This window comes from Polypterus senegalus, chromosome 13, assembly GCF_016835505.1.
Source record: "Polypterus senegalus isolate Bchr_013 chromosome 13, ASM1683550v1, whole genome shotgun sequence".
NCBI lineage: Eukaryota > Metazoa > Chordata > Cladistia > Polypteriformes > Polypteridae > Polypterus > Polypterus senegalus.
In genome coordinates, this window is record NC_053166.1 from 161,736,543 (window position 1) to 161,755,668 (window position 19,126).

The window sequence follows — 19,126 nt, forward strand, 5'->3', positions numbered from 1 at the left end:
AGCGTCAATGGCAGACTCTACATAAGGGCTTGTCTGTTATGCCGCGTAAGCCGTTATTAAAGAAAGCCAAGTTATTTCTCCTATGTGATTTCTTACCGCCGTATCTCAAATGGAGGGGTAACGCCTTTTTATATTATTTCTATGTAGTTTTGGGTTATGTAACATTGCCGCAATTACAAAAGAACTTATTCCAACCATGGAGCTAGCGCCCCATGCTGGATTCAGCTTACTTGTACGACTTGTTGGTTCAAAAGATTCCTGGCTTTGTTCTTTGACTTCGATTTTCCGTTTTGGTGAACATTGGAGAGACTTCAGGTGACAGGAGCAAGGCCTGCCTCATCTTACCACCTTTTACTCTGTTTGTGTGATCAAAGACATAACGAGACCAACGTGTTGCTGAACCAAAAAACCTGTAGGAGAAAATTCAAAGCACAAAAGTCGTTCACCAGAAAACACCCGTCCTGAAGTTACGAAGTTCAATCCGTAATCTTGGACAACCATGATGTGCACGCCGTTGTCCTTTATTCAGTCTCATGCGCCACACACTGCTGTTGGGTAGAAATACTACACAGAAAGACATCAAACAGCGGCGCCCATAACAAACAAAACTGGCGTCACAGAAAGAGAGGAACAGTTTTCAACTTTATTAACAATACTTTAAAAGTGAAAACGAGTGTCACCCTTGTGAGTTGTGTGACCAAAAAGCCCAAACAGAAGCCACTGTGGCCATGCAAAACAACAAAGACACACAGCTCTTCAGAAGCAGATCTTCACAACACTGGCTGTACAGACATCTTACAGTGTCTGAAACTCAGACAGCATAGTGTGGCCCACCGGCACTGGCACTTCAAGCTGGCTTTGGCATCAGCCATGCCCCGTGGCTCCTCGTCAGCAAATCAATGAAAACACTAAGGTGGGCACTCATATCGGGCAGAGGGAGTGGTTGCTGAGGCGTGACCTCGACTCCTCTCACATGCGCTTGTAGATGAAGAGCAGCTGTTGGCAGTGGGGGCACGTGTGCTGCACATCCTTGCAACGGTTCAAACAGAAAGGAATGCAGCAGCAGCCCAGAATACCCCTGGAATCACAGAAGAAAAATAATTAAAATAATAACGATAATAAAAAAGAATAAAGAATCCTACTGGTAGGGCAGAGCCACAGGGTGGTGCTCTACTGCCAAAGGACATCCTGATGTAATAAGAGCAAACAGTGTGGCCTGTAGAGGGGCCAGGGCACCAGGAATTCGAGAGCCCACCGCTGAGCACCTCAACTCTCCAGCCTAAATCTGTGATGCTTTAACATGAAAGGTGCTATAAAACAATTGTAGGCACCAAATAAATGAAGTTCTTATTACAGGGGTAGCAAGACAATGAGTGTGGTTTGTGTTTTCTCTGTGGCTTCAAAACTGCTTTTCTCACACACACACACTCCCCTCTAAAGACCCCCCCACACACAGATGCCCATAAACATGAAAACTTAATAGAAGGTAAAAGTTAACAGCCAGAAGGAATCCAGTTTAGGGGGGCAGACAATGTTAGGAACAAAATCCCAAGGTCAATGGAGAATCTACTGGCTGTGCAGAGTATAGTGAAGGTCACATCTGTGGTGTCAGTAGGTGGCGCTCACAGCATTTGTGTTCCCACGTGCTCTCCGGTAATCTGTGAAGTGCAATTTCGTACCCGGCAGACATCATTATGCATTGCTCTAGGTTGTCTGGTGGGCCATTGCAAAACAGGATGGTCCTTTATGTTAAACTGTCTGCATCAATGTTAGCAATGATGGGAAACGTAGAGCAGTGGCAGCTAGAAACACGGATCTGGACAACTCTGACATATTGGATGCACATCTGTCTCTCTCTCTCCCTCTTTCAGGCTCCACCCTTTCTGTCAGCATCTCTCTATCTCTCTCTCCCCCAGACTCCACCCCTTCTATTAGAAGCTCTCCTCTCTCTCCTGCTCTCTCCCTCCCTTTTTCAGGCTCCACCCTTTCTGTCAGCATCTCTCGCTCTCTCTCTCTCTCTCTCTCTCCATCCCCAAGGCTCCACCACTTCTATTAGCAGCTCCTCCTTTCTCCCCCTCCCTACCCAAGCTCCACCCCTTGTGTCAGTAGCTCTCTCTCTCTCTCCCCTTCAGACTCCACCCCTTGTGTCAGTAGCTCCTACCCTCCCTCTCTCCCTCTCTCTCTCTCCCTCCTTCCTTCAGGCTCCACCCCTTCTGTCAACATCTCTCTCTCTGTCTGTCTCAGGTCAGGTTAGTGTGGGTGGAGATACTTTTGTGAATAACATTGTAGCAGGCCACATAAGTGTTGTTGTTTATTGTGTTTGCACTCTGCCGTGACACGTCACATTGCCCCGTTTAAACTAGTATGTGTTTGTTTGAATGTCGTCCCCATAACAAGAAACGGGGAAGGCTGTTGTGGGGAGGCAGCGACCCCCTGGAAACATCAGAACCGGAGGTTTTTCCATTTACATCCGGGGCATTATTATTTAAACAGGAAGGAGGAAAAGAAGAGGAGAGAGAAGGAGATTCACCAAACCACAACTGGTCATCATTATTCTGCCTTCATTCACATTGTGACATTTTTCCAGTTTGCTTCTCACTCGGCCGGATTTATTGTTAACGCATTTATCGCCAGAAACCCTGGGGTTGGACATTATTTTCCACCATCGCTGAGGAATCACGGTGAGGATGTTCCGGTATTCATTTGGGAGAATCAAACACAAGCATTTTGAACAGCTATCAGTAATTTGGACAGATATTTACCTGGACTCATTTTCACATTCATTAACATTCTAATAATCATTTGTTGTCATTATTTGTATTGTGTGTTTGTTATTAGTGTGCAGGGACCAGGGAGGATTTATTATTGGATATATAGTGCCTTTCACTTTGCTGGTATGGTGGTGGGATATATTATATATATCTATCTCTATATATAATCTTCATTTGGATCTTGATCTTTGTTTGTCCGTGAATGAATTAGAAGAAGAAGCACTAGATGGCAGTAGAGAGGCAGCTAAAACATAGGCATTGCATTAAGAATCTCCTCCAGGCTTATACTACTGAAGACTGCAGTATGCCAGTCACACCTCAAAACACAGACATTCAAACTAAACAAATGGTTGTGCTTTAAATTAAATAAAGAGATCTTCATTTAGATCTTGATCTTTGTTTGTCTGTGAATTCCACACATGCGTAGACCACCTTCCAGTTTAGTACGTTGTTGTTACTCACGGATGTCAACAATGTGCCGGAATAACGAAAGGGGTGGTGGACAGTGTTACGCTGGTTAGAGAATGAGATTGCTGAAGATAAAAGGTACGTGCCTACGTAACATATGAATGAAAGAAAGACAGTGGGTGACATGAATGACAATGTAACAGCACGTTCCAGAAATTCTTATTACCGTGGCTTGCTCACATGTCAGTGAAGTGATCCCTGTTTATGCTTTAAAGAGCCTGGATACCTATGTGTCCCCCTTTTGCTCCATGTATATTGCCTTACTCTTTGGATTGCCACAAAGCAACCTGCGAAATTCGAGAAAGGTGGAGAAGACATCATGAGTGGAAACGACAGCGTCGTAAAAACGAGACGAACTGTGAACGAACAGAAGCAGAAATGCTCCTACACCACCACATAATTACGATTCGGACAGTGATTCCGAGTAGGCCGTCCCTGTCGTAATCATAATGCTGTGCGACGAAGGGCCCAGTTCACGACTGGCAGTCACATTTAAACAGGGAGCCCTTCACAGACAACTTTAACACACGCAACGTAGTTGGGCGCACATTGCTAGTATATATATACAGTATATACTGTCGATTGGGGGAAAATATTATTTGTCAGAGGTACGGCTTGGTAGATTTAGGTTTTCCTCAGTAATTTATCCAGGCCACAGGACCTGGTAGTGTGGCTGCCAGCCAGGTGAGGGGTCGGCTGTTACAACATGAAAATGCCAGTTTCGATAGAGATCGTGAAAATTTAAAAACGAGAAAAGCTCAACTGATTCTCAGCTGGGGATCACATCTTTCTCCACATCTTAATGACCGACTCACGTGTTCATCTTTCCCTTCATCTTCTCTTATGGCAGCTTTTCACACTTACTCTTCCATCTTGGTGCCCTCCGTCCCCTCTGATATTTGTCACCAGCTCTTCTGTCTTGAGTTGCACACCTGATGAAGGCCATGGAGCTGAAATGTTGCGTCTCTTCTCTTCTTTCCTTATCCGAGTGGTAGTAGTCTTTCCTTTTTTTCTGTATATCTCTACTGTACACACACTCACACACATTCTTGCTCACTTTACACACGTACCCTCAGATCACAAGTACCCCAAAATACTCACCCACAAAAGGCGATTAGGCTGCATGAGATCCAGGTGAGGGCACCTGAGACAGGTTTTGTGTCGGTGAGGACCTGCCGGTTGCACTTGGGACAGATGGCTTGTCCAGGAACGTCCAGAAGGGTCGCGTTGATCACATTGTAGGTCACTGCATCCCAGAAAAAGACAGAAGAAGCACTGTGAGCAGAAAGACCCATCAATGGCGCCCCTTAGACCAAGAGTGGTGGGTGCCTATGGTGGTCTCAGATGAGGAGGCCGAGGGAGAGCCGCCATGGCAGAGCTCTGTGTTTGTCTGCTGGCTGGACCACCATGCCTGTCTGGCTGGGCACTGACATGAAGGTCTGACAGGAGTGTGGCTGTCCTAAAATGTGGGCAGGCAGAATGGCCGGGTGGGCTTAAACCACAAGGCTACCTGCCGTTCAGTAACTCTTTTGCTCCTGTTATGTTTCATCCAGGGTCTTATCCCAATTCTTTGTCATTTCCATTTTATTTCTTTTTTAGCATTTTGTAATTTTTGTATTTAATATTGTAATGTTTAGATTATTATTTAGTAGTTATGAATTATGTGTGGCATTGCCTCTACTTTCTGTGGGTGGGACCCACCAAGAGGCACGCCCAGAGTGATGTCATTTTTGAAGGACCGCCCACCTTCTATTTATTCTGGCCGAGGGCAGAGGGTCATTCAGTGTGGTGGATCTTTACTCGTGGGCATTATTCATATTTCCTGTTTTATATTCATTTTGCTCCGTCTTTTTGGACTTTAGGGTTTACGGTCATCCTCTGCCCTTAATGACGGTTGTGTGCTTTTTGAGGTTTTTGTACTTTAGAAGCCTGAGGCCCACTTTGGTGAGCGCCATTTCAGTTTGGGGGTTAGGTAAGGAGTCCAGGGGTCTGACATGAGATATCTGGGGGGAAGGGGGCGTGGCTCCCCCTTTTTGACATCACAGCAGTCAGTCTCCTTTTGTGATCCTTTCAGGTAAAACCTATGGCTCAGCCAAACCAGCAAACAGAATACCAGGAAATGAAGGCTGGAAAACCAAACAAGAGTCTTTACCGGGAGGAAGTGAGAGATTGAAAGTACAAAACCGAAAATGTCATCAAGGACTCGCTAGAGAATCGGAAACAGAAAGAGCGACACAAAGCAAAGGTTGTGTCTTTGTTTATCCAAACACAGATAACGAGATGACTGTCGTCCCTTTATAGAACATGTTGCAGCGATGACATCATACGTCACATTGCATAAAGACACTCCCCCAGCAACCAGCCAGCATCATGACGACCGTCAATTCACGGTGCAATATACATTAAACAGCAAAATATCAGCACACACCCACCAATAAAACACAAAACAAATGTAACAATACTAAAAAACACAAAAGTCAAATTCACAAGAGCCTGCACTCCAAATGCAAACAGTGGAAGAAATGTAAAGCACATTGGGAGAGCATTCGTGACGTCAAGGCGCTCTCTCTCCTATGTAATAAAACGCTAAGGCCTGTGTGTGTGTGTGTGGGGGTGTGCCCAGTCCCTCAGAGCAATCTGATTGGTCAGTTCGGTTTTGGTGGCGTGCTCAAAAGAGGAAGTGCGAGTGTGTGACACGAGGAGGAGTGAAGGCGTAGGAGGCACGCTGAGAGTCGTCTTCAAAGACGGGAAGTCGGAGAAGCTCAAGAGCAGGACAAGTGAGGGTCAGAATACCAAGGGAAAGGCGTTGGGAGGGTCACTGAGGGTACACACAGGGCAAGAGGTAGCAGATATTTGTAAGTGTATTCCAGCAGCCATCTTGGACAGGTGAACAATAGAGGCTCATCTGTTATCAGCCGTGTCTGTTCAGGAAGCAAACAAATGGGTGGAACAGGATGTGGAGTGCTGGTTTATGCCAGCGGGGCAGGAGAATGTCAGGTGCGTGACTTGAACCCAGGAATGACAGGAAAAAGCCAACATCTGGGAAGCTGCCATCTTCTCTTCTAGTGGACTATAATGTATCCCACCATCTTACCTGCTGGCTGTACCATCACTGGTGGTGCCATCACAATCGGTGCACCCTGGTAAGGTGGCGGAACAGAGGCCTGGAGTTCTGGAATCAGAGAAAACACAAGAAAGGATCACCTCAGCATTCACAGGGTCACTGAGACCACCTACAGGGTCCACTGAATCGATCACTGAGACCACCTACAGGGTCATGGTGCTGATTCGATCACGGAGACCACCTACAGGGTCCACTGAATCGATCACTGAGACCACCTACAGGGTCCACTGAATCCATCACTGAGACCACCTACAGGGTTGTGGTGCTGATTCAATCACTGAGACCACCTACAGGGTCCATTGAATCGATCACTGAGACCACCTACAGGGTCTTGGTGCTGATTCGATCACAGAGACCACCTACTACTACGACACAAAAGCTTACATGAACTTCCTGCCTACACTTGTGGCAAATGTCAGTAGGTGGGATGTCTGGGGGCCAAGCCAGCGTTCACAAGGGTGACACAACAGTGTCAGTGTCACCTTTGACCCTCTATCATGCCCTCCAAATGATTTTGGTGACATTTCCCTTAGATCTCCATTATAAGAAGCTCTTAATTAACTTTTTGAGGGCTGATTATTTTTTTTTTCCGTTTTGACCCAAGGCTGAACATTTTTTCCCCAAAAACTCAAAGAGAGTCGACCTATTAACGTAACAGGGGGTTTTGTCGATGTTTACAGCTGATTACCACCCTCTACCTGTGGATGTTGACTAATGTAGACATCCGCCTCAACCCTATGTGTCGGCACAAGATGACGTTGGCCCTGAAAAAGTCTTTACATTATAAAAAACATGATAAGCATTTGTGACACAATTTCAAACAATGACAAATGTCGGTAGCAGATTTTTAAGAGTCTTCTTGCTGATAATGGTTACGATTTATTATTAGTTAATAAAATATTTACAGAGGCTTTTTAATGGATACCCAAACTAAAAGTGTGACCAGGATTTACTCCAAAACAAAATGGATAACAAGACCACCAGCTAAGAGCTCAGGAGTCGCTCGGCATGAGGGGAACAAGCAGCAGAAGGTGGCATTGAGCTAGTGGGTTGCAGGCTTACCTGTGGGCGCAGTCGGGTACAACCCTCCTTGTGCTGAGTAGGAGCTGACTGACTGAGCTGGGTATTGGGGGTTTGCCGGTGTGCTTGGTGCCCTCTCCATCTTCTTCAAGGATTGTCCTGAAAATAAAGAACATCATCAGCTTGGCAGGCATGTCTCAGTCTAAATAGATCTGTCATGTAGACCATGTGGCCTGGAACCCCCACAATAGAATCGAGTGGGGACTGCAAGAAGATAGATACAACTGTGCCAGCCAGTACTCCAGGTGACATGGAATGCCAAGGCAGTTAGAGAACTGAAGGAGTTTTCTTAAACATCACACAGAAAATGACAGCATGTCAGATAAGAACAGTGATGAGCAGGACAAGGTGACCACCAGACCAAGGGGGTCACCGAACAGAGACAGGCACTTGTTACATTTGGGCTGGAAGGCAACCTGCTACCACAGTAAGTGGGCATTGAACTCGTGGGTACTGCAGGTTCTAAAGAGAAGAGAAACAAGAACAACAAGAAGAAAGTGGAGATTTAGCGACTGGAGACATCTGTCCCCTGTCACTCACTGATGTCATTGTGTCTTTTAAGCTTTGCAGGGCTCATTTTAATATTAGTTACTTTCAAATGCTGGCACCGACATCACCAATTAGTGGAGGCTTCACCCGCCCATGGCCTCTCCTTTTGTGTGATATTTGTCGAAGACCCTTCCTGTAAGCGCCAGAGGCTCCATCACTGATCCATTGTTTTATATGCCGCAGCTCCTCCTATCTTTGTCTGAGGCCCCACCTCCAACACTTCATTTTTATTGGCTTCTTGTCCCGCCCCCTCTTTGACGCAGCTCTAGCGGGTGATTTCTCAGTTGCCTCTCCCTTCTCCATCTAAGGCTCCGCCTCCAGCTTTTCCTCTTCTCTGCTCTTTGACCTTAGCCCTCCCTATCTCTGTCTTTTCGATCCGCCTCCAGCTCATTATGTTCTTTGCTATATAGTCCTGGCCCCTCCTCTCTTTGTCTGCTGCTATTTGCCACAGCCCAACCTATCTTCACCTGAGACTCTGCCTCTAGCACATCATTTTATCTGCCTCATGTTCTGCAAAACACTCCCCTACTACTCGATGTAGCTAAACTATTTTTCAGGACCCCCTCTCATCTCTATCTGAGACCCTGATTCTTGTCTATTCTTTTCTCTGCTATTTTCCCTGGCCCACTCTATCTTTGTCTGTTTATTTGACGCTTACCCTGGCCCCTCCTCTCATTGTGTATTGCTATGTAATGCTAGCCTGCTATTTGCCCCAAACCCCTCCCTATCTTTGTCTGTTGCTCCGCCTCAATGCACAGCATTTTTTTTTTGGCTGCTTCTGCCTGACCCCTCCTCTCTTTGTCTGCTGGTATTTGCTGCAGCACCTACTATCTTTGTCTGAGGCTCCTCCTCCAGCACATCATTTTTTTTTTGGTTGCTTACTCCTGGCCCCTCCCCTTTTTTCATGTTCTGACCCCTCCTCTCTTTGTCTGCTGGTATTCGCCACAGCCCCTCCTATCATTGTCTGAGGCTCCTCCTCCAGCACATCATTTTTTTTTTTTTTTTGTTGCTTACTCCTGGCCCCTCCCCTTTTTTCATGTTCCCATTCAAATGTACTCTGCCTATGTTCTCAGTCTATTTAAATATTTAATAATATTTTGGACACGTATCACTTGTGCGAGCAGCACACTTACCCAGCTAGTTTCCCCTTGGGATTAATAAAGTATCTATCTATCTATCTATCTATCTATCTATCTATCTATCTATCTATCTATCTATCTATCTATCTTATGCAAATCAGGCAGAGTGGGGAGGAGCATGGAAAAGAGGCGGGATGATTAAGTGGATGGAGTGACGGACATTTTGGTGGAAGCTGCATGAGAGTGAAGAGGACTAAGCACCAATAGAAGAATTTATCTTGACTACAATGCTAGAACTGTGGGGTGAGTGAGGAGAACGTGAGAAGGAGCGGCGTGATTCGGGACCTTGACTCAGTGTTGGATGAGCCGGCCCAGTTGAGGAGTCATTGGAGGAAACAGGCATCCTTCAGGGTTTTAACAGCGAGGGGCTTCCAGGCAGAGTTGGCATGGCAGGAGCCCTCAGTTTGTGGCAAAGCAACGTGTCTCCCGCGACCAAAACAAGGTAAGCATGAGATTAGGACCTCCAGCTAACTTAAGAGAGGGGTTTACACCCCCAACGTTTATCTGTGTGGCTCTTCTCTGTCTGGTTCTGGTTATTGCATCCCACACATTCACAGTTACAGACAGACAGGGAGACAGACAAACAGACCACGTGCAGGCAGAATGTATTACATGTTCTAGCAGAGGGGTACGGACGATTGCCATGGAGACCATCACAATAAACACTCAAGCACACACCTTTTTATGATCCACTAGCGGCACCCCCTGGCACTGCCCAAGGTGTAATGAAGAGCAGGTACAGTCACACACTAACCACGGTGACATCTCTGCTACCCTTAGATCCACTATAGCTTGCATCCTGGTGCCCCCAATTCTGCACTCTGCTCTGGGCCCTCTGGAGAAGATTAAACCAGCGTAATGTTCATCAAACAGGGGGCTGTGCCTTCAGCCCCATAGTGCCCACCAGCCAGGTGCTGAGGCTCAGAGACTTTGGTCAGAGCAGCTCCAGCTGTGCCTGGCGTTTGACGTCCTGACAAGTAGACCCCAGTCAGTGAGGAAGGGCAACAGGAACTCCTCCACAGGTCTCACCAACACCTGCGGTCCTCAGCCTGCCACCATACAGACTGTTCACCATTGACTGTGTAGCAAAGCGTGGGGGCCACAGTTTGAAGGGGACACCACTGTCACTGGCCCCCTCAATCGCAGGAGGGAAGTAAAAGGTCTGACAGTATGGTGTCCCTGAGTGCCGAAAAGACAAACAAAAACAGAGACAGTCATGTGACACTCCACATCAATGGCCCCCTGTCCAGACAGTTCAAAGCTTCTGGTTCCTGGGTTTCCAGACCAGTAACTGCCTTTCGGGGTCTGACAAGACCACCTACATCCTCAGAAAGGCTTAGCAGAGGTTTGGGCTGGGAACCCAAATCCTGGTGAACTTCTACTACTGCACCATGGAGAGCATCCTGAGCAGATGCATCACAGTGTGGTTCAGTAACCTGACCTGTCCAGACTGTGAGATCCTCCAAAGGTCTGTCCATGCCACTCCTAAAGCCAGAGGGTCGGGCATTGCAGAGCTTCATGCCATCTGCTCCACCAGATGTCTGAGGAGGGCTTTCTTTGCATGTGACTACATCTATGGCACCTTGTCAAACACTTCAAGTCCACCTATCATCTCTGATGGCAGCCACCCAGCTCGCCCTCGGATTCCACTCCCGTCCAAATGGCATGTGGAGTCTCAACATGCGCTTCACCTGCTTCATCCTCCAGGCCATAATTACCTGCCCTCTGCTCTACCCACCTTTGGCTTTATGTCTGCATTACATCTGCACACTGGACAAACACTCGCTCACCTTTAGGGGATTCATGTATCCATTCTATGAACCTGCTTTCTCATTCACATGGTCATTGGAGCCCTCTATTTGGGGGCAACCTTTGATGTGACCCCAGTCCACCGCATGTCACGCACACACCTGAACAGGTCATCGAACAGGACACCACCGCCTTTGGGAAGCACAATGAAACAGCAATGGCAAGAAGTGCACCTCATTCTGCCCACTCTGACTAACAGACACCCACTAGAGAAAGAGAGAGGGAGGGAGGGAGAGAGAGAGCTGCTGACAGAAGGGGTGGAGCCTGATGGAGGGAGGGAGAGAGAGAGAGAGAGAGAGAGAGAGATGCTGATTGAAGGGGTGGAGCCTGATGGAGAGAGAGAGAGGGAGATACTGATAGATGGGGTGGAGCCTAATGGAGAGAGAGACAGACAAACAGACAGACAGACAGACAGAGAGAGAGAGAGAGAGAGAGAGCTGCTGACAGAAGAGGTGGAACCTGAAGGGGGTGGGAGAGAGAAAGACAGATGTGCATCCAATATGTCACAGTTGTCCAGATCCGTGTTTCTAGCTGCCACTGTCCTGCGTTTCCCATCATTGCTAACATCAATGCAGGCAGTTTAACATCAGGACCATCCTGTTTTGCAATGGCCCACCAGACAATCTAGAGCAATGCATGGTGATGTCTGCTGGGTATGAAATTGCACTTCACAGAGTACCGGAGAGCATGTGGGAATACAAATGCTGTGAGCGCCACCTACTGACGCCACCCGTGTGACCCTCACCATACTCTGCACAGCCAGCAGATTCTCCATTGACCTTGGGCCTTCGTTCACAACATTGCCTTCCCCCCTATCTTTACTCTGTGGTATTCTTGTATTGCAAACTGGATTCTGCAGCACGGTGGCGCAGTGGTAGCGCTGCTGCCTCGCAGTAAGGAGACCTGGGTTTGCATGTTCTCCCTGTGTCTGCGTGGGTTTCCTCACCACAGTCGAAAGACATACAGAAGGTGCATTGGCGATCCTAAATTGTCCCTAGTGTGTGCTTGGTGTGTGTGTGTGTGTGTGTCCTGCAGTGGGCTGGCGCCCTGCCCAGGATTTGTTCCTGCCTTGCGCCCTGTGCTGGCTGGGATTGGCTCCAGCAGACCCCGTGACCCTGTGTTAGTATATAGCAGGGTGGATAATGACTGACTGACTGACAAACTGGAATCTTTCTGGCCCTTAATTTTTACTTTAAATTAAGAGTTTGTGTTTATGGGCGTGTGTGTGTGTGTGTAGGTACACATAGGTGTTTAGAGGTTAGGAGCATGCGCAGATACATCACGATGCCGCACCCACCACAGGACAAACCACCTCAGGATTTCAGATTAGGACCTATTTAAAATGGCCGATCACGGGTGGTCCACCAGAGCGACGATGGGCAGCGATCTCTTCGCCGTTCTCTGCGTTACTTGGTGCTTGTGACTGTTAATGATGGGCGCACAAGAGGTCAACCTAAAACGACAGAAATGAACATGCTGATGGAAATAAAGAAAGGGGAGAAGAGCTTCAAACTACCTGCCACACCTGAGCTGCGGGACTCGGGGTAGCTCGTCATGTGTCGATGTATTTTTCGGAGTGGACCAAACGAAACACGAGCGCCTCTCACGCTTTTCTTTGAACTAAATTGATAACGCAGTGCCGGTCGAAGACCATTTAGAGCCCAAGGCGGGGAGCGGGGGACGGCGCCCCTCGGTGTCCATAGCGGGTAGTCAGTAAAATGCTGTGTTCCGTTTACCTCGGAGGTTGACGCTGGGAATAATAACGTCACAACCGAGTTGACCGGGTTCCAGTTTAACATTCAGAAAACCAGTATGGACGCGTCCAGGAAAGCCATCGGAATAACCAGCAGTTGATAACAACGCATTACACGGCACTTTGTGTATCCAAACACCGCAGCAGCAGCAGCAGCATGTCCACCAGTAGAAGTGGGACCGTGCTGTGTGTCCGGCTGATTTCATGAGACACAACATGACACAAGTGCTAATAAACAGTCGAATACTACACAATCGGTTTACATAAACGGCTCCCCGGAGTTTACGGAGCACGAGCCCCTCACTATTCATAACCGCCGCCCCCTAGTGGATGGTTCTGCTCAGGTTGTAATCGCCAATCCGAGACGCCGCTCTGCTCGGCTGCCCTGAATTAAATGAAGCGGCGCAGTCATCTCGACTCTACCTGTCAGGGTCTTCCTGTCACACAGCAAATAATGTAACGGACCTTACAGAAGAAAGGCAAAACGGTAAACGGAGATCGCGCCGCCTTTCTCTGCAGTTTACCTGTCTGATGTGCAGCCAAGGAAGCGGCGGGCGCACCGATCACCGCAGAACTACTGAGAACAATGAGTGTCAGGAACGGGACGATACCGTTAACTCTGAGGGGGTGTCTAAGGGCTTGTAGAGGAGGCCAGTCATTGGCAATGAAGGCAGTGCACTCTGATAAAGAAGAGCCGTGTTTTGGTGTTGTAGCCGCTCTTCTAAAGTGAAATTGTTAGGATAAAAAGTTTTCAAGCTTTGCTCAAACGAATAGCCTGATTGATGTTCCCAAATAAATAAAAAAGATCATTTTGACCCAACTAGGAGGTTGCAAATCTCGCGAGAACTGTGAAGAAGTTGCCAGCCAAGGTGGCATTCTTCGCTTTATTTCATGTTTTTTATGCACTTGACTGGGCAAATCCAGCGCACCTGTTGTTGTGCCATTAGAGTCTTGGTGGCGCCTTTGTGGCTCTTATTAACACCTAACATTTTCTAAGACCACTTAACACTGCGCAGGGTTGTTTGGGGAAGAAGCCTATCCCATCAAGCATAGGGTGAAAGGCAAGAACACCCCTTGGACATCGCACTGTTAATACACACACACACAGAGACACACGCATACGGGTCAATTTAGCATCTCCAATCCACCTAAACTGCACCTGTTATATCAGTACAGAAGCCTAGGTGGTGCTCTGCTTGTTCTTCTCCACCTTAATAAAAGGCTACGTGTCTGTCTGTGTGTCTGTCCGTGTGCTCATCCAGTTACAGCGTCTCTGTCAAGTAAAAAGATGGCACATCACAAACATTTTCAGTAATGAAATGCATTGCATTGTCATTCCAACAGATGGGACATCACAAACATCCATCCATTTTCCGTTGAATCCGAACACAGGGTCACGGGGGTCTGCTGGAGCCAATCCCAGCCAACACAGGGCGCAAGGCAGAAACCAATCCCAGGCAGGGTACCAACCCACCGCAGGATACACACATCCACACCCACACACCAGGCACACAGTAGGGCCAATTTAGAGTCGCCAATCTACCTAACCTGCATGTCTTTGGACTGTGGGAAGAAACCCACGCAGACACAGGGAGGACCTGGTAAGCGAACCCAGACGGGTGTCCTAACTGCGAGGCAGCAGCGCTACCACTGCGCCCTCACAAACATTAGCACTGCTTTTTTTAATCCCATACTGAAGGGCATATATCTGAAACCTGTGCATTGCATTTACCATTTCAAAAGATGGCACATCACAAACATTAACACTGCTTTATGAATCCCATACCAAATGGTATATAACAGAGACATGTTTATTACGTGTCATTCCAACTGATAGTGCTTGCAATAATGTATTTTAATATAACAAATGTTTGTGATGTGCCATCTGTACGAATGTCAAATGCAGTGCATTTTATTACTACATGTATGACAAAATACATTCTAATAGATGGGGTGCTGCAAACATTAACACTAAAGATTACATTAATTATTTAGATTTCAGCCCATCTTAGGCAGGTAGCACAGCTAGTTTATACATTGTAGGCAAACTGCGCCCCTCTTCTACCGGCAGAAAATTCTAGGTGACGCTCTTCTGGCTCTTACATTTTACACATTTGGTAAATCCAGCACACCTGCTGTTCTAAATCCTATGCACCTGTTATGCCATTAGAGAAGCCTAGATGGCGCTCTTGTGGTTCTTATTTATGAATCCATCTTCCCACCTTTCAAACCTGCTTATATAATGGGATGATATTTGCCATTTTCCAGTCCTTTGGAATCTCTCCAGTGCACAGTGACTTCCTAAAAATATGTGTCAAGGGTTTATATCTGAACTCACTAGCCTCCTTAAAAACACGATGATAAATATTATCTGGGCCTGGTGATTTGTTTGATTTCATCTTATTTAATCTGAGCAGCACTTCTCCCTCTACAATTTCCAAATCCCTCAGTACCTCCTTAGTAGTTGTGTTTACCTCTGGCAGGTTATCCACTTGCTCACTTGTAAACACCTCAGAAAAATGTAAGTTTAGGGCATCTGCTATTTCATTGTCTGTATCTTTTAATTCCCATTACTATTCCTGATGAACTTGACCTCCTCCTTAACTGTTCTTTTACTACTAAAATACTGAAAGAATCTCTTGGGGTCTTCTTTCGCCTTATCTGCTATATTCCTCTCCAACTGTCTTTTAGCCTCTCTGATATCCTTCTTAATGGTTGCCCTCATGTTCTCATACGCTACGGTTCACTTTGCAGTCATTAGTCTTATATGCCTTATACAGCAGTTTTTTCCTTTGCAACTTCTTTTTTAAATCTTTATTAATCCATCGTGGAGTTTTTTAGTTTCCTATTACTTCCAAATTTAGGTATGTATCTGTCCTGCATTACATGTAAAACATTTTTAAACCTGTTCCACTGCTCCTCGACTGTCTCCACATTTAAAAGCTTATCCCAGTCTATCCTACTTAGACTTTGTCGCATCTGCTCAAAATTAGCCCTACTAAAGTTCAACTTAACAATTTTAGTCTTTGCATCTGTACTCTTACAAAATACTGAGAATTGTATTACATTATGGTCACTTGACCCTAGTGGTTCAATCACCTCTACACCCTCAATTCTATCCTGATTATTACAGAATACTAAATCCAGACAGGCTTCACCCCTTGTTGGTGCTTTAACATGCTGTGTTAAAAAACAGTCGCTGATTACTTCTAAAGACTCCTGCTCTTGTGCTCCTCCATCTGTAAGGTTATCCCAGTTAATATTTGGATAATTAAAGTCCCCATGACTATAATATCCCCCTGTAAACTTGCCTTTTTGATATTACTAAAAAGATGTGTGTTGAAATTACTGTCTGAATTGGGTGGTCTATAACACACTCCTAAAATGAGACCTTTTTCCCTAATATTTTCCAGGCGAAGCCACATGTCCTCACTAAGATGGGGCTCATCATCCAACTGAAGATGACTTACATTTAATTCCTGTTTGGCATAAACAGCAACCCCACCTCCTTTTCTGTTCTGTCTATCCTTCCTAAAAATGTGTATCCCTCTATGTTACACTCATCCCCATCTTTGTTATTTAGCCAGGTTTCCGTTATTGCTATAATATCATAATTATGCTCTGCTACATACAACTCCAACTCACTTACCTTATTTTTGATACTTCTAGCATTAAGGCAAGCTATTTTTAATGTGTTAATCCTTCTATCTTTACGTGTTTGCTTAAAATTTACATTACTATGCATTTTTATTTCTACACCATTGTTTGTTCTTCCATGTATAGATCTAAATCTGGCCTGTCCTAAACTCCCTGCCCCCCAATCCTCGACTAGCCTACACATACGCCTCCCCAATACATTGGTGCCCCTCCGGTTCAGATGTAACCCGTCACGCGAACAGGTCCCATCTGTTCCAAAAGGAGTCCCAATGCCCCATAAACCTATACCCTTCTACCCTGCACCAAGATTTGAGCCCGCGTTAAGCCTTCTAATCTCCTCAATCTTACCTGGACTGGCGTGGCACAGGCAGAACTTTGGAGAAGACTACCTTGTCAGTTCTGCTCCTCAGCTTGGTACCTAACTCTTTGAATTTGGATCGCAGAACTGACAGACTACCCTTATGTATGTCATTTGTTCCAACGTGGACAATGACAACTGGATCCACCCCCGCTCTGGCCAAGAGCCTATCCACCCTTCCAGGAAGGTCTCCCACCTGTGCTCCCGGAAGGCAACACACCGTCCGAGACTCTCTCTCTCTGGAGCACACCTGCGCTTCAATCCCCCTAATGATTGAGTCCCCAACTATCACTACCTCTCTCTTTTTGGGAACTGGTTTTGAGGTGGCCCGTTGGGGCTCCTCAACCCTGCCTACCACCTCAGAATTATCAGAGTCACCGTCCAGCTCCGCCAGGACATGATAACGGTTAGACACTTCTAATTCTGGGGTTGATGCCCCCGGACAGTGTGCACCCTTTACCTTACGCCTTGCGACCGTGACCCACCTATTCCTACCTGTCTGGTCTGGAATCTCCTCCGGCGCCACCTTAGGGGTGCACACTACTCTCTAAAGGACACCTGGGCCAAGTCCGCCAATTCTCTATTACAACGCAGGTCAGCCAACTCCTCCTCCAGTTCAGCGACCCTGAGCTCGAGGTGCTGGATCAGCTGGCATCTCTTGCAGATGTAGCCCTCATAGACAACTGGCTCTTCCAAACCATCATCTAAAAGTCCAACATCCAACAGGACTTGCATTGCACTGGCCTCATTATTAAAATTTGATTTGGGATTACTAAGCTGCCTTAACTATATATATTTTTTTCTTTCTTAAAATTAAATTTCTTCTTCTTTCAGCTGCTCCTTAACTTAAATGGTAACACTAAGATCTGCTACAGATATTTTACACCTTTTCCCCTTAAGCTCCTGTACTGTTCTCCCTCTCAGCTGCCTGCTGTTTGCCTTTCTATGAGGTTAACTTTACTTTTCTCTGTCTCTTCTCCTAACTTTGCGCTCTTCTTACTTATAAGCTCTTCACTCGCACTGTTTGTATTAATGAACCAATACGCTGTCGCCCACTTAACTGTTCTGCCTCTGGACGGCTAAGGACTGTTTAATCTAAAATAAACAAATAAATCAAACTTTACTACCTTATTTGCTCCTACTGCCTCCTTGTGCCTGATCGGTGTCTTAACGCAGGCCGCTTACCTGCGCACTACTGAGTTTCCACCTTTACTGCTTTGAAGTCAGCCGCGGCCTTTTTTTCTTTTCCTTTAAACTAAGGAATCGCTGTTACGACGACGCGGTTATTTATTTACAAATGCCGATATCAGTTACTGCTGCTTTCTACCCTGCCGCCTCGATGCTAATTCAAATACAGATAACAAGAAAAAGAACAAGTACGAGTACAAATAACTTTTCCAAGCGCACTTCCAAACACCCAGCTACTTTTGCTCTTGTGCGGGCGAAAAAAAAAATATTTTTTTAACCAGAGCAGGACTGTGAGTGAGCTGCAGTCTGTCCCAGCAGGAATAGGGTGCAAGGCAGGAGCAGGCAAGGGGTTTCCACCCTAACTAAACTGCATGTGCTTAGGAGGAAAAGCTTTCAGACATGGAGAGAACGTGCAAACTCCACGCAAGGAGGAGCAGGGCTGTAAACCCCAGCCTTCTTATTGTGAGGCAATTGCTAAAATAGATGTGAAAGGCACTATAAAAGATAAATAGATAGATAGATAAACACTATATAATAGTTACATGAATATGAAGAGCACTGTTTTATAGACATATAGATAAGGCACTGTATGATAGTTCTATATATGCATCAATATGAAAGGCACTATATAACAGATTAATAATGAAAGGCACTATATAAAACGTGTATTTGTTCCCAAGGGAAAATATGGCTTTTAACAGAAGTGCCATAAATAACAACAAACTTCTCTCAACTATACACCAGAATGACTAAAAGGACATGGTGTTGTGTCTTTTCTGAGGATCCAACTGTAATCAGCAAACATGGACAACTGTCCATCTATCCATTATCCAACCCGCTATACCCTAACTACAGGGTCACGGGGGTCTGCTGGAGCCAATCCCAGCCAACACAGGGCACAAGGCAAAAGACAAACCCCCAGGTAGGGCACCAGCCCACCGCAGGGTGCACACACATTCACACACCAGGGACAATTTTGGATGGCCAAGTCACCTAACCTGCATGTCTTTGGACTGTGGGAGGAAGCCCATCATGTAGACACGGGGAGAACATGCAAACTCCACACAGGGAGGACCCGGGAAGTAAACCCAGACGGGTCTCCTAACTGCGAGTTAGCAGCGCTACCCACTGCGCCACCATGCCGACCCTAGGGACAACTATTTTGGCTTTTTTAGTGAAATGCGGATTTCTTCTTCTTATTTTGCACTGATATAGAGCCTTTCAGTTAAG

General features: G+C 46.3%; 1 protein-coding gene across 1 annotated transcript; it reads right to left on the minus strand.

Moving 5' to 3' along the window:
• Positions 1-687: 687 nt before the first annotated feature.
• Positions 688-13,272, minus strand: LOC120543114 (LITAF domain-containing protein-like). The gene is made up of 5 exons (XM_039775978.1): positions 13,218-13,272; positions 7,426-7,542; positions 6,334-6,411; positions 4,341-4,485; positions 688-1,078 (listed from the first exon to the last, which is right to left on the minus strand). Exons 2-5 carry the CDS (start codon positions 7,523-7,525, stop codon positions 970-972), a joined length of 432 nt encoding a protein of 143 aa, XP_039631912.1. The 5' UTR covers positions 7,526-7,542; positions 13,218-13,272; the 3' UTR covers positions 688-969.
• Positions 13,273-19,126: the final 5,854 nt, after the last annotated feature.